This window comes from Rhinolophus sinicus, linkage group LG03, assembly GCF_036562045.2.
Source record: "Rhinolophus sinicus isolate RSC01 linkage group LG03, ASM3656204v1, whole genome shotgun sequence".
NCBI classification, from domain to species: domain Eukaryota; kingdom Metazoa; phylum Chordata; class Mammalia; order Chiroptera; family Rhinolophidae; genus Rhinolophus; species Rhinolophus sinicus.
In genome coordinates this window covers 27,989,977-28,005,784 of record NC_133753.1, presented here as the reverse complement: position 1 = coordinate 28,005,784, position 15,808 = coordinate 27,989,977, and the positions used below count along the sequence as shown (strand labels likewise).

Below are 15,808 nucleotides of genomic sequence, written 5' to 3'. Positions count from 1 at the left end.
CCCTTCCATCTGGTACTGCCCCTGGGGTCAAAATACTCTTCTCATCAGAGATGTGCTGAGTGCAGCCTTAGGGAACTCAACGTTTCTACTCAGGTCACTATTTAACTGTAAAAAAGGAAGAGAAATCTTTTATCTTCAGCCCCACTGCTAGTGCTGTAAGGTATGTAAGAGATAAGCATAGAGTGGAAATTAGGCAAGTTTGCCAAGTATTGTAGACAGGAGGATATTGAGCAAAAAAAGCCTGACTGCTTCTCATTTTAAGGATAGGCAGAATTAAGGCTATACTATATAGAGAGAATTGAATAGAATTGGGTCTTTTAAAAAAACAATGTTAAACCGGTAAGTTAAAAATACTTTTTTGTGTGTGTGTTTCACGACTGCCTAAGAAAATTTGAGGGGTCCACCGTGTTAACACATTATTATCCATCCGTGAACCTGAAGACATGACTCACTCACAGGGCCTGCATTTTGCATGAGCGTGACTTGCCCTGGACTTTGCCCTGCTTACCTCTGCCTGGCCAGCACTGAGACAGACGTGCAAAATGGAAAGATTGCACTTTATAAGCTGCTGAAAGACAGTTCTCTCTCTATGTATCCATTCCCTATGACCTGGCAGAAAATACACTTTCCAGTCCATCCTGGTGCTTATTTTCAGTCCCAAAGAGGGTGTGGTGTATTGGTTTTTCTTTATGTAGCATAGATTTGCACTAAGTATCCTAAACTGAAAGCTCTATTTACAGTAATTACCTAGACATAGATGTGAGCCCCCATTTTCTACGAAGTTGTTATTCCAGAAAAGGTGACCAGATAGCCAAAATGGAGGCTAAAGTATATTTCTCTGCCCTCTCCTAGGTGGACCCCAACCTGATGTAAAATTCTGATGTCTTTTGTTATATCCCACAGGGCTGACTAGAGCCCCAGTCAGCTAGCTTAGTTTCTTTTTAATCAAGATATGTGTGTTTGGCCCTGGAGGTTTGGCCCTGGAGGCTGGAGCACATATGGCTTCCTCTGAATTCTTGGATACAATGAGCAGGACTGAAGTTGGCTCAGAAAAGGAACAGAAGATGACTCGGGGTTAGTTTTTCTTTTTTAAATGTTATACAAGTACAGAGCAGTTGGCTGCCATCCCCCTCTCAAACCATCAGCAGAGCTTGACCTTGGCCAAGACTTTGCCTCATCCTCTCGGCATTTCAGCATAGAGTTGCGTTTCAGCCGAGGAATGCTTAACCAAAAGCACATGCTGCAGTGGAGGTTCCCAAAGAGCGAGTTTTTGCAAAAAGGCCGCATCGTGTTATATTCTCAAAACAACAGCTTTCTCTGAACCATCAACCCAATAACCCCCCAAATGGTGATTTTTTGACTTATTCACACACAGCGGCTTGGGTTTTTGTTGTTGTGGCTGCTGATAATACTTTATTGAAGTGCAGTAAACATTAAAGTCTGGGTTTTTATGTCAGATGAAGCACCTCTCCTGATGATGTATAGCTTGGGATTGCAAGGTAGTACATTCATGTAGTGGAGCAAATTACTAAAAGACAGCACATCCAGGTCAAAATGTGATGAAGATTTGGTGGTCTGAGTCCAGTTGGCCCTTTTGTCACAGCTTGTGGACTTGGTTACTGCAAAGCTTCATGATGTTTGTGTTTAACAAGTTACTTTTAAAATAACTAGGATGTGCACATAGTACAAAAATTTTTAAAACATATAAAGTGAAAAGGGAAATCTCTTCACCAGTGCTTCCCCTCCTTCAAGGAAACCACTGTTACTATTCCTTGAGCATAGTACCGCCTTCAGAGAGAGAGAGAGAGAGAGTTTTGTTTTTTAAGTCCCAGGTTTCTTCTTTGGTTGTTAACCAGAAGTATGTTTCCCCACCCTTCTCTTCATACTCTGGGCTCAAGTGTAGGGCATTTATGCAGAAACTTGGATCCTGAATCCTATTTGTCCTGTACTGTAAAGTTCATTCTCTCTGTCATCTGGCTCAAAGGTCCATGTTTCTCCCAGAAGTGGCCATGAATTAATTGTTGAAGCTGGATTTTTTAAATTAGGCTTGCTACTTTTTAAATATATATTGGAAATTTTCCATAATGAACTTTAAAAAAAATCATATTTCTTCCCCCACCCCTTTCTTCTGCCTCTCCCACCCCCACTTCGGTTAAAGCCGTTGTTTCTCAGTCTAGTTGTGTAGGACACAGCTCCCTGGCCCAGGCTGGTATTATGAGCCTTGCACTTCCTCTGGCTGAGGCAGTCGGTCGCTGGTTGTGGGTCGGCCGCCGACGGCAGCTCTTGCTGGCTGCCGGCCGCTCACGATGGCTGCCAGCCGCTCCTGGCAGCACGTGGTAGCCCGTGGCAGCTCACACCAGTACACAGCAGCCCATGGCCACTCACGCTGGCTGCTGGCTGCTTACGGCCTCCCAGCTCCAGGGAGAGCCGTTGTTCACAATCTTAGCTGTAGAGGGCGCAGCTCACTGGCCCATGTGGGAATTAAACCGGCAACCTCGACTAGGAGCACGGCACTCCAACCACCCCTGAGCCACTGGGCCGGCCCCCAAAATCATATTTCTTTAGCAGTAGCTCCTGCAATACATCTATCTGCTTAAGTGTTTTGTTTGTTTTAAAGTAATGCTTGATTGCAACCTAAAAGCAAACTATAGGGGATCTCTAGCCAGTCCCCCTTTCACCCCCACATCCACCCAAAACATACAACGTGGACTGGGATGATTATTCACCTTCACAAACCATCCTTCTTTAAATAGAATCAACCTCAAATTTATTTTGAAAAGCCAACTTCTCTGGCAGGCAAAATTTAATTTGATCATCAATCAATAAATCACTCATAAATCTCATGTAGAGCAGTAATTTACACAACTTACAGGCTAAAGAGCCAGGGAAGGAAGAACCTCATTCCCATCCCTCCGTCAAAGCTTGCATGGATGTTTTTCCTTGGCCACTTTTCTTAGCTCCCGCTTTATTTTGTACTCCTCTGTGGCAGGTGCATGAGGCGTCAGGTCTTCTCCAGATTAGAGGTTCCCAAAGATACACAGTCCAGGGAAAGGATGAGGCTTTTGGTGTTTTCCAATTCAAGTCCCATATGGTTTCCCTAGGGCCATTTTATCCTTGGCGTCCTTTCATGCTGTCTTCTTTGTCTTGCTGTAATCTAATCACCCCAGGACTCACCAGTCATCATTAAGAGTATCCCCATAGGTCAGGGAGCTCCCTTTCAGCATCCCTTTAGCGCAGATGTCACATGTGAGCTGCGCCTGCTTTCTGACAAGCTTGAAGATAGAATGAAGGAACTCATTGAGTCTATCCCAGTGGAAGTGGATAACAAACAACCTTTGAGACTGTGATCAATATGTTGTGAGTTTAGTGGCCTGGCAGCTTGTGAGGGGAGTGGAGAGGGGGAGTGATTCCCAGATGGGGCAGGGAGCTTCATGGTCTCAGCCCTGTGGCCTGTGCAGGGTCCTAACGCTGGAATGGCTCCTAAGCTTTTGGCTCCAGACCTTTCTGGGCAGGGAAACAGAATGAGGCAAAATGCCTGGTGCGTTTTAAATAGATTCTGCTTGCTGCAGCCAATAAGCTCAACAGCTTGGGAGGTGAGTGACCCTGAGAGATTTCTGTGCACCATTCCTCCGGCCTCCAACCCCTGGAATACCACCCCCGCCCTCCTGCTCCTTTTTGACCTAACTCCACTGATGTCCTCTCTGTGTTCTGTGGATGGTTTCTGCTCAGGCTCTTCTGGTATCTATTACACTTTTATTGGTTTTCACGCTTTGCTTTTTCTTTCGCTGAGGCTGTTTTTCCTCATGCTCTGTATCTTTACATCTGTTGGAGTCTCTTTGTGTCCACTCTACCATAGGCACAGCTCTGTCTGCTGCCCTTGTCTGACTGTGTCATGGCTTAATTGTCCTCTTGCCTCCACCTTCCCATGTCCAGTGGGGGGCAACCCGTCCCCACCTGGAAAGAAATTGAGTGCAGGGGATGGGAATGGAAAGTGGAGGAACCTACTTTGAGCAATCCCAGCTCCTGGCTGGGAAATGACCCTTAAAGATGGCAGCTGTTTCTGGGCAGTGTGGCAGTGCATAGGTGAGCCAAATAAGTAAGTCCAAGGAGGAGGAATCAGAGAAATCAGAGGCATAGGGGACTCAGAAGTGATGGGCCAGTAGCCATCCAAAGTGATGTTAAGAAAATGAGGCAGAAGAAGAAGGCCAGGAAGAAGCTAGATGTCACAAGGGAAAGCTGAGGAGGAGCGGGTACTGGGGGCGAAAACCAGGGGAGTGGGACCCTGCCAAAGAGACTGTAGCCCAGCTCTGCCAAGTGGAGGCAAGTAGCATGGGGGTGGGGACAGGAGAAAAGGAGCCTTAAAGACCCTTTCTCCCCACTCATCTCTGGCCCTTTTGTTCTTTTCTCTTTCATGTTCCTGTCCTCGTTATATTAGCAGAAAACAAAACAAAACAAAAGGCAGCCTCTTTGAAAGGGAATGGCAAGATCTGGAGAGTTTAAGTCTGGATGTACTCCCTTTGCTGAACTCTTAGGCCCTTTTGCCCATCTGGCTGCTGGAGCCATGAGAGCCAGCCCCTTACTGGAATACCTCGAATGGGGTCCCTTTACCAGCTTGACAGCCCAGCCGTATCAGCGGCAAGAGCAGCCAGCAGCAGTGTGCACTCAGAACCCCTCTGGGCACACGGGGCAGCCAGGGGAGCAGGGCTGCTGGCCAACCCAGCTGGACGGCTGGAGCTGTTCTTAGGTAGGGCCTGGGCTAAGGGGTGGCTTGGAGCGTGTGACGCCAGCCCCACCATAAGCTCCTCCTTTCCTAGGAACTGAGCTGCAGAGAGGCCTGTGGTAGGAGAAAGAGAAAGGAGAAGACTCTTCTCTTAAGAAAATTTTAATTGAAGTAGTAATAAATGCATGTGGCAAAAAAATTCAAAAGGTACAAAATATACAGTGAAAAGTCTCCCAATCCTGTTCTGAAGTTCTCCTCAGAGGCGTCCCTGGATGTGCCAACTTCTTGTATATTCTTCCACTTTCTCCTTTTTAGGTTTGCTGTAATCTAGAAGTTTTCAGATTCTTGATCCAGTGGGATATTTTAAATAGCTTGGAGATATATATATATATATATGCAATATGTGCAGGGGGACCAAATAATAACAAATAAATCTGTATCTTGGTTTATTGCCAATAATTCTTGCTGGGGCAGGGAATGGTTAAAATATTAATGTAAGTAAATAGAATCCTAAAATGCTAGCACTCGAAAGGGCTTTCCAAGTCCTTTTGTACCAAAGCCTTCATTGTAAATGTGACAAAGAGGCCCTGGTGACTTCCAGGGTCACCAAGCTAGCTAATAGCACACCTGGGACTCATACTCAGGTTTCCCACCTCCTGGCCATCCCAGTGTCCAAGAACACACTAAAGGCCTGTCTTTAGGACTGGCCTTTGTAAAGATATGTGATTCAGAAACAGAAGGAAAGACACATGATTGGACATGGATTTACCAATGTCTTCCATTGGACAGCAATATAGGGGAAGAAATCAGTAATTTCAGGAATAACACACACACGCGCACACACACAGGCATTGATAGAAGACAAGATGAAAGTCAGTAACGCCTATTGTCTGTCTATCCTGCTGAGCCAGACAGAGGCTGTGAGAAGTGGCACACCACCACCGCTCTGCTGAAGAGCCTGCACCCCTCAGACCTACTGTCCAGGGCGGAGGCAGAAGCAGGCAGGAGGGAGAGATGCCGACCTAGAGTAAGAGGGACAACCTGTGCAAGGAAGCCAAGGGAGAGGGGAGGATGTGCCTGGCCGTGCCAGCCACGTGGCTCTGCCATCTCTCCATGAGCACTGACAGCCCCAACTGTTTACACTTCTTACCAGGAGGAAACACCCCAAGATGTATATGCTGACAAAACCAGCAGGATCATTTCTTAAAATTCTGTCTGCTTTGATATCAGCTCCAGATATGGAACAATTTCAGTATCCAAGCGAGATTGATGGCTTCAGAGGGTGTCTCAGGAAGAGGGGACACGTCTGACTATAAACACTGGCTGTAAAAACCCTCAGTTGCTTTACAGTGGTAAATTTCCAGGCAATATGCATCTGATGTTACATGCCTGCTGCATTAACAGCTTTTTCTTCCTGTTCAATTACTTTGGCTGGTAAGGGAGTGGAAATTACACTTCAAAATATATCGATGGATATTTTCAGCCTTGCTGAGAGCTTCAAAATATATACCAATCCTGGGAACATTTTCTTAATTTCTGCTTCCCAGTTTCTTAAGAAAAATGGAAGTATCAATTTTAGGTACCGTTAGACAGAAGGAAATACAGAAGCAGGAACATGGGTCTTTTTTCAAATCAAATTCTCTCTGGTCTTATGGTCTGACCTCTTTGTGAGCCAAATTTTGTTCAGCCCTAGGTATAGAGGTCTATCCTGATATGTACCAGATGATAAGGTCCTTGATAAAGAAATGAGTATTCTTAAGAGCCTGGGTTCAGGGCCTTGAATCAGGGCATCTGATGGAGGCAGAAAAAACAAACAAACAAACAAACAAAAACCCAGTTCTGTTTCTTCATCTTCACATGAGGGACCCAGGAGTCCAACCCTCTGATACACGTGGCCTCTCCCCCAAGCCCAGGTGCTCGGTCCATGGGCAGCCTCCCAGCAGCATCTCTGCCCAGCTGTGTTCTGGTTTTCTCCTCTCTACCTGAGCGGGCTCTTCCACTCCACTTCCTGAGCACCAGGCCCCCAGGTACACCTGCCTTTCTGCGTGGACCACAGAGAACTCAATTGCAGTTGAACATGCCTCCCAAATCTGCACCTCCTCCTGCATCCCCCATTTCTGTTAATGGTTTAAACCAAAGCACTTATCTCCTACTCAAGAAATGCACGTTATTCTCAATTCCTTTTTCTCACTTCCACCTCCACTGATCACCAAATCCTTTGAATCTACCTTCTTTCTCATCTGCTCCAGTGTTTCTGCCCTAACCCAGGCCCACAGAATTGCTTGCTTGGACTATTACAGTATCACTGTGATCCCCGCCACTAGTCTCCAGCCTCCTCACTAAAATTTATAACTGATCCTGTTACTCCCTGTTTCAAAATCTTGGATGTTTCTCCATGGCTTACCAGAATAAATCCAAACTTCTTCACAAAGGCATAGAAGACGTCTGTTAACTGGTCCACACCTGCCTCTCTAACCTCATTACCGTACCGCCCCCAACACCATGCACCCCAAACCACTCCTCACTCCTGGGCTCCCATCCACATCCACATCCTAATTCCTTTGTTTGCCTCTTCTTCTTTCCAGAATTCCCTTCCACATCTTACCCACCTGCTTATCCTTTAAGAACTCAGCTCTCAGATGACTTCTTCCTTGTGAAGAAGCCCCCGTTAGGCTTCTATGGGGCTCTATTATATAATCTTATGACCATTTATTTATATTCTCCATTATCAGTTACTGGGCTCCTCAGAAGCTGGGATCAGATTTTGTTCATTTTTGTATCCCTGGAACCACAGAAGTACCTGGCATGGTAGGCATTCAAGAAGGAAAAGAAAGGGACTGGAAATACCCCCCACAATGGGAAAACAGGCATTGGCTTTACCATCTGACTGGGCTATGTGGCATTTTCCTGGGCTAGAATGGGGAGTAGGAGCAGCCTGTGACCTTAGATACTTACTCATTCATTTACTCATTGCACAAATATTTAGTGAGCGCTGCCATGATGCCTAATACTGTGCTAGAAACTGGTGATACACAAAAGAAGGCTGCCAGGCCCTCCTCAGAGGAACTGTCATTCAGGGGCGAGAGACAGGCATGTGACAGACAGTGGCCTAGAATTTTGAGCCATCTGAGGACCTTTGCCACTCAGCTCCGCAGAGGCTGCGGAGGAGGGAAAGGGACCAAGCAGAAGGCTGTGGACATGGGGAGGTCAGGGCGGCCTTGGCTGGGGCTCTGCCTCTGGGACCAATTCTGCTGGCCAGCTGGCTTTATGTACACATTTCTCCTTTGTAGGAATTCCTTGCTGTTAAGAAAAAGCATCTCACACATTGCTAATTAGCCCTGAGACTCTGTAATTCTATTATTCCCAAATGCAACAGCTGGGTTATTTCATGATCAGTAATAACATTTGTAGTCCCTGGAGTTATCCACCAAATCAAGGTCATTCCTCCCCTGCCTTCTGATGGGACCAGAAAGGACTTTCTCACCTCCCCATCCTGAGGCAGCAAGGTTTGTCCCCTGGCCCGTGTTTGGGGGAGGGAGCCAACTGCTTCTGAGGAAGAAGCACTGTTAGGGGACCTGGGTTACTTATTATACTGGCCCACACTGACCCTACATACATCCCTCCCTTTCTCTGGGCTCTAGTCCTGCCCCCGACTTTCAAGTGCTTGACTTAAGAGAGAAGTGCATGTTCCTCAGAGCGACTCTACCCTTTTTCTTACCTCTGCCTGCCTCTTTCCCTCCCTCCCTTCCATCACCAGATATTTAATGAGCATGTACTATGTGCCACTATATGCCAAGCACTGTTCTAAGCACTGGGGAGACAGTGGTGAACAAAACATACCAGAACTCCTGCCCTCATGGAGCTTACACTCCAGTGGCAGAAACTAAACTTACAAGTAAGTTCTCCTTAGAGACACTGGTGCACTAAGTGCGGTCATCTGGCAGTGGGTAGTAGATGCACCTCTTGATGGCTGCCTTCCCTCTGCAGGCATCAGCTTCTTCATCTGTGAAGTGGAGATGGTTGCACCTTCCTCGCAGGGTCGTGGGGAGTATTCTGAGAGTGTGTATTGGTGCAATGCCTATTGCATGGTAACACACTGTTCACCATCCCTTCCTCCTTTCCTGCTTATAGCAGACATGGAGGTATAATCTGTTCCCCTCCTCTACCTTCTCGGGCCCCGCTGCAGCTGCAGACAGGTCAAGAGGCTTCTGGGGGGCCGGTCCAGGGTCTGAAGGGCAATGGGTATGCTAGCAAGGACAGACACCAGCAGAGGCTGGGGCCCTGTATTCCCCACACCCCCTGCCCCGCCTCCAGTCCACGCAGCAGAAACTGTGGCAGAGGCAGCCACCCACCTTCTGGGCAGGCAGTTGTCCTTGGGTGTGGCTGAAGAGGCCTGCCTGGGGTCTGCACTCTTTCTCAGCACTGGTGAGCAGTCCTGTGTGTGTGCCCTGGGCAGGCCCTTCAGGAGTGCCCCCTCACCCCAGCAGCCAGCAGCAGCGCCTGTGAGAGTGGGCCTCCAGGGCACTGGGCTGGTTACTAGGCACTGGATCTTGCATGCTTTATTTCATCCTATCTTTCCCAACAATGCTTCAAGTTATGGGCTATCATGCTCCATTTCACAGTTGAGGAAACTGAGGCTAAGAGAGGTTAAGAATTTGCCCAAACCACTCTCCTAATATATGACAGAATCAGCATTTGAATTCAGGTTGTCCAACTCAAGAGCTAGGGTTTTATACCAAGCTATACCCTTTCTCCCCTCTGTTATCCACCTGCCCCCCCCCCCATCGATCCCCACATCAAATGCAGGGGCAGAGAGTTCCCTGGGGCCTCTGGGAGCGCCAAGGGCACCGGGCACTTTGCCCAGCTTACCTGAGTGCTTGCTTCAGCAGCTTTAAAGGAAGGGGACCGTGCCTAAGAGCAATGCACAAGGGAGACCATGCCCAAGGAACTGGAAGTCCAAAATGACACAATTGGAGGGACCTCGGAGGTCATCTCTCCGCATCCTTCCTTTTACAGAAAAGAAAATGGAGGCACAGAAGGGGACATGGGGTCCCTGCATACGGAACTTGTGACCACCCTGCAGACTGCCCAGTGACCTCAGAAACACTGCACTGGTGCCCAGACACAGGCACAGCAAATGGACTGAAACCAACCACTTACCTGCTGTAGGACTCTTGGCAACCGAGACCCTCACCAAACAAGCCTGAGTCCTCGTCTGCAGGCTGTGGGTATGTTAGAGATAATGTGTGAGATGCCAGCACAGCACCTGGCACCTGCTGTGTACTCAGTGAACTGTCGCTATTATTATCACTCCTGTTGTTTTGGAAGTTCAGTGAATGTTAGGTAACACTGTCTCTCAGTTGTCACCTTGGTTCTATGCTTCTGCTGGAATCCACTCCTAGGCCTAGAGAGGAAACAATGCTCACTGTCATCTCTGAACACTGAACTCTGTCTCAGGGATTAGCCCCTGGAAGAACAACTGTGCCTTCCTCCAGCCACCCCATCAGCACCGCTCATTTGCACAGGTTTCTCCAGCACTCAGGACTGAACCACACACTGTTGTATCTGAGGTGGCCGCTGCTAGTTCCCAGCTCTTCTAGTGTGCCTGTGGTTTGAGGCCCATCACCCAACCTCTGTCTATGTCACGTTTCTGTTAGTCAGGTAAGCATGGTGATTATCTGCTCCCTTACCCTCACCCCCACCCCCAGGGAAATTTGTTGTGTCCATCTAAGGAAAGGCTGGCTGTGAAGTCTAACACCATCCAGAAAGGCTATGCTCCTATGGGATTTTCTGGTGGGGGTTGGCAGGGGGAGTGGGGAAGTCTTCTCTTTGGGACAGAGCTACCAGGAAGTGACAATTTGTCAGATGTGAAGCATACTCACCACTGAGCCCTGGGGAATAAAGGGTGAGACTTGTAGAAACTTGGCCAAATTCCAGCTCCTCCTTCCCTCCCTCTCCTCATAGAGCCCTTCTTCCAGAGCCATCAGAACCACCCCCTGCAGCCTGATTTCAGTTTGGCATGGTCCAGCTTCATCCCTCAGGCCTAGGGCTGAGTGTGGAGCTTCTCACTAGGGGTTGATGAGATGAATTTGGATCCCGTATCTTCTTACCTGGTTCTCTCAAGACTAAAAGCAACTAGACATAGATAGACCAGGCTGGGATGAGGGGAGCAAGCCTACGGCAACAGAGGGCCATTGCTCGAGTCTCTCCACTTGGTTGACGTGAGAGCATGTGTGGAAGTGGGGACACCAGCAGGGCAGCTCCCTTACACTTGCTTTCTGTGCAGATGCCTTTGGGGCCTGATTCCTAAGGAGCAAGGTCTCCCTGGTCTCCCACAGCAGACATGACCACTGGGTCTGCCCCATGCATCTGCTGTGTGGTTCAGTCCTGAGTGCTGGAGAACCCCGGGGAAATGAGCGGTGCTGATGGGGTGGCTGGAGGAAGGAATGAGCTATGACCTCACCGTTTGCCTGATTCCCAAGGCAGCTTCATTCGGAGGCTAGGACCCTCTGTGGGCCTTCATATGAGCCAGTGTCCTGCCGCACTAGCAGGAAGCAGATTCCCTACCAACTTCAGGGGCCTCCTGAATCCAGATTCTCTCAGCCTGGCCACCTTCCACCAAGGCTTTCCCAGCATCCTGGACCCCAGCAATGCCAGGCAGCTCTCTTCCTTGAACACAGCAAGTATTTCCATCCTCAGAACCTTTGCTCGGGCTATTGATGCAGCCCATATACCCTGCCCTGCCCTCCGCCTTTCCTGTCTCTTAAGAACTTACTCAAAAGATGTATCCACCTTCTGTGAGAAGCCTTCCCTAGGACCACCTTGCAATACATTATTTCTTCTTCTGCGATCCACTTGGTTTGTCTATTGCACCTCTACTCATTTAGTGTCTGCTCTGTGCCCAGCCCGTGCTGGTGGTCTTCTAGAGCTAATTTAGCTCACCTTGCCTTCTGCGGGAGTGAGAGTGGTTCACCCAGGGTTCTCAATGCTGCCAGGACTGGGGCAGAATCGCTATAATTTCCGTGTCTGTGTCACTCCCCACTGTTTTGCACTTTGTTGAAAGTGTCAGAGAGATGGCTTCTAGACTGGGCTCTGCCCACTAATTAGTTGCGTGGCCTTGGGAGAATCTTCCAGCCTCTCTGAACTCCCTTCTTCCTGATGAAATGGTGATGATGATACCTCAGCGTTAGCCAGGGACAGTGAGGCGGGTGGAGAAGAGCATCATGAAAGCTGGGAACTCTAGGCCAATGGAAGATGTGGGGTGGTTGAACCCCCGTTCTCCTTTCACTAGCTGTGAAGCAGCGTCGCTTCCCCTTGCTGTCTTCGAATGTCAAGTGCACCAGCTTCCAATCCCTCCTTGGGGCGGGGGGGGGGGGGGGCTTCGGGCGGCTCGGAATCCTAGGCTGAGGAAGATTCATGTGCAAAATGTGCAAACTCTCTCCTCCCGCCTAGCCGGCCTCCCCTCCCCAAGGATTCGCCGAACATACCTTAAACCCCGCGCCAGAGCGCAGTTCAAGCGCAGCCCGAATCCGCAGCTCCGCGGCGCGGGCCCGGGTCGGGGTCGCGCATCTCCAGCCAGTGACTCAGGGCCGCTTGGTCGGGAGGTGGGTGGAGGTAGGAGGGACCGATTAGGGCCGCGCGGGGGCAGCCGCCGGTCGCTCTGTCACCAAGCGGTGGTAGCGGAGACTGGCTCTGGCCGGTCGCCATTCCGACGCGGGTGTCTGCCGGGTCTTCTTCACGCGCCGCTTGGCACCCGTGGCGCTTCTCTCCTAGAGCGCAGCAACCGGGACGGCCAGTGAGGGCTGGAGCGCCTGGCGGGCTCTGCGCGCAAATGAATGGGCGCCCGGGGGACGCGCGCGCGCGGGGCTGAAGGGCATTAGGACCGTGAGGATAGCTCCGCGCGCCTGTCTCTCCCCATCACCCCCCCACCCCCCACCTCTCTCCTTTTTCTGCTCTGCAGGACTGAGCAGCCGGGCGCAAGCGAAAACAAACAGCTGGGGCTGCGAGCGCCCCCGCTCCGGCCCCGAGAGCTCGCCGGCCCGGACCCCCACTCGGGGCGCCCGCCTGCCCACCATGAGGAAGATCCGCGCCAATGCCATCGCCATCCTTACCGTAGCCTGGATCCTGGGCACTTTCTACTACTTATGGCAGGACAACCGAGCCCATGCAGCATCCTCCAGCGGCCGCGGCGCTCAGAGGGCCGGTGGGAGGCCGGAGCAGCTCCGCGAAGACCGCACCATCCCACTCATTGTGAGTACGCCCTGCGCGCCGGGCGGCCGGCCGGGGAGCCGCGGCGCGCGTCCTAGCCTCGCGCGGCTGCAGAGGGCGCGGGGCCCGGCCAGGGGCTGCGTGCCCGCCGCGCTCTGCCGGCTTTGTATATGTTGGAGCATTCCTGCCTGTTGTTATGGCAACCTCCGTTGGGCCAGCGGGGCCAGGGCGCACGGATGGAGGGAGGGTGACAGCGGGTGGGGGCTGGGAGAAAGTGCTGCAAGTTTGGTGGGCCCGGCGTGCGCGCGAGATTGGGAACGTGGCGGCTCTCTCGGCACTGCGCCGCCGGGCCGGGGCCGGGGGCTGCCCGTGCCTAGTCCGCTCCGGAAGGCGGCTGGACCTTGAGCGCTGCTAGCAGGCAGTGGGAACTGCGCGCAGCTGAGCGCGTAGGTGGCCGTGCGCACCCCCTCTCCAACCTCCTGGGGGCCAAGGACGTGGGGTGGGGGCGTTGGGTAAGGCAGGATTGCTAGGGGCTGCGCCCGGCTTTGAGCCCCTTTCTCGGCTCGGGTCAACTTGAACCTGCTTCTTAGGCACGAAGTACTCCCCATTAACATACCCGGGGCTCTCTGGGTAGGGGAAAGGTCTCGTCCTGTACGCGCCCCTCACCCCATCAGGACGGGTGAGTGGGCAGTGTTTGCCCACCCGCTCGGAGATTCCCTTTCACGAGGTCAGCCCTGCGAGGTCAAGGCGAGTAGGGAAACAAAGGCGGCGGATCACCGCGGGGGTCTCGTCTGAGCTGCGGGGACCCTAGGCGCTCCCGGGATCTGGGCTGGGGCGTGAGGAGTCCCCGCCGCCCTGCAGGGGGCGTGCCTGCCGCCGCCTCCGCCTGCGCCCAGGTTGACGGCCCTGCGTGGCAGGGGCACCTGTTGAGGTGGTAGGCTCTGGGACCCGCCGAGAGGCGCGCTCGGGCGTGCCGCCTTCTTCCCACCGGGACGAGTGGTGGGCAAGAGCCTTGGACGACCCCTGAGACTGCTGGGCGGGGGCAGCTTGGCTGGATGAGGACCAAGAGGAGGGAGAGCAAAGTGTGGGGCCAGGGGGTGGGTAGTGGAGCAGGGTGAGGATTCTGACGTGAAAAGATCTGGGCCTGGGTAGGGAGGGGCGAGGAGCTCCTCGGGGAGGTGCAGGGTCAGGAGGGCTAAGGCTTGTGTGGAGTACAATCTGAGATGTTTGTGCAAAGGCAGCTGAGCCCCAGGAATATGGTGGGGAGGGGGTGTTGGTGTGGAAGTGCTCTCATATTCCCATCCTGCCCCACATTCTGTGTCTTGTTACTCGCCCCGCCCCGGAAGAAGTAAAAATCCCCTGCAAAGGTCAGTATTTCCCTGCTTTGCTTGAGGAGACCTTGAGGTTTACTGGTTTTCCCCAGCCCCGGTTCTCAGACCCCTGTCTGGTTGAACTCGGGCTGAGCCTCCTTAGGTGGAATGTCCCTTTCTTGGCTGAGAGTCCCTGTCATGAGGACACTGTTTCCAAAACACTTGGGACTGCTTGAACAGAAAAGCTGATGAGGAAAAAAAAACTCCTGTGTAAAGACTCCATAGTGCTGGGATCTGAGTGGACTGACAGATTGGAGTGGAACTGGCCAAAGCACTAGTGGCCCCAGGCCCCTAGGGAGTTTCCACACCATGGATTCATCCAAGCTGCCTCCTTCTTATGTCATGAGAGGGTCAGCCCTGGCCTCAGGGTAAGTGGGCACGAAGTAGCAAGGGACAAGCAGGCTGGCTAGAATGTTCTGTCATTTGTGTGATGTGATGGGCGGAGGGTCCGAGCTGGAAGAGGAAGAGGAGGGGAAAGAGAGGGGAATGGAAGGGAAAAGGGCGCTAGGAAGCTGCTGGGTCTCCCCCCTTTTGCCTCTGCTTCGGAACCCTGACCTTCTTCTTGGACCTCTCCCCTGCTTCTCTGAGCGCCCTCCAAGATCAGCCCGGAACGCCACTCAGACTGAGAGCCCTGGATGGTGTGGGCAGCACTGCTGGAGGCAATGCAGCAGTTTTGAGGGGTGGAAATTGGAGGTCATGGCAGGCTCCAGTGAACATCCTCCTGCCCTGTCCTGGGTCCCATGGGGTTTGACTTGCTGCAGATTAGAAAAGGGCTGTGAACTGGAAGTCAAGTTTAAAGTGTGAAGGAGTATCGGAGCTCCCTGGAGCCAGGGAGTCGGGGTGCAGGAAGAGAGGGAAAGTGGAAGTTCCTGGGAGAGAGCGCCAGAGCCTTCTCTGGCCACATAGGGGCATAGCCAGCTCCCTCTCTGTTCTTAAGCTTTAGTCCTGGATGTGTGTTCCATAGGATTATTGGTCCCCAGACACACATGGCCTTTGTCACAGCCTTGTGTTATATTCCTATCTTACAAGATATTTCACTTCAGAGGGATTCTTAGTCATCCCTGTCTCCTCATTGAATGTAAGCTCTCACACAGAGACTATGCAGAAGCTTCTTGCATCGCCACATTGATGCACACAGCAAGACTTAAGTACTGGTGAGATGAGTGAAGCAGATTTCTGCCCATCTCTGGGAGCAGTCAATGGTCCTAGCTTCATACCCCCTCATATTTTATTCCCAGCTCCAACCTGACTTACCTAACTAAGGAGATAGGGGGATACATATTCAGCTTCTCGGGGAGTTGAACCCTTTATTCAATTTAAAAGGGGCAGGTGCAGCTGAGGATTGGCCTTCTCCCTGAAATCTGTGGTTAAGCTCTCACTGGTCTTCTTGCAGTTCCCAAACATGTCTGTTTAGCTGGGCCAGGATGCTGCATGCGGATTTTGGATTCTTAGAGAATGATGTGGCCAGTACTGCTGACAGGATGAGAAAATTCAGACAGGCGTCATCACA

At 51.5% G+C, this 15,808-nt stretch overlaps 1 protein-coding gene and 1 long non-coding RNA gene across 4 annotated transcripts in view; one reads left to right on the top strand and one right to left on the bottom strand.

The window, feature by feature from the left end:
• Positions 1–2,152: 2,152 nt before the first annotated feature.
• On the bottom strand, positions 2,153–12,336 carry LOC141570537 (uncharacterized). Of its 2 annotated transcripts, none has more exons than XR_012494626.1 (3): positions 12,208–12,336; positions 9,073–12,123; positions 2,153–8,723 (listed from the first exon to the last, which is right to left on the bottom strand). It is a non-coding gene; the product is annotated as an uncharacterized LOC141570537 (long non-coding RNA). The 2 variants fall into 2 exon arrangements; XR_012494625.1 differs by having other exon boundaries at positions 2,153–10,124; positions 11,663–12,123.
• The window catches only part of GALNT16 (polypeptide N-acetylgalactosaminyltransferase 16), a 75,860-nt gene continuing 72,234 nt past the window's right edge, over positions 12,183–15,808 (top strand). Inside the window, exons 1-2 of one of the 2 annotated variants that reach the window (XM_019733558.2) lie at positions 12,183–12,324; positions 12,681–12,970. In XM_019733558.2, coding sequence (XP_019589117.1) covers positions 12,794–12,970 — 177 coding nt within the window. In that variant the 5' untranslated portion in view covers positions 12,183–12,324; positions 12,681–12,793. The other variant, XM_019733557.2, reaches the window with a different exon arrangement.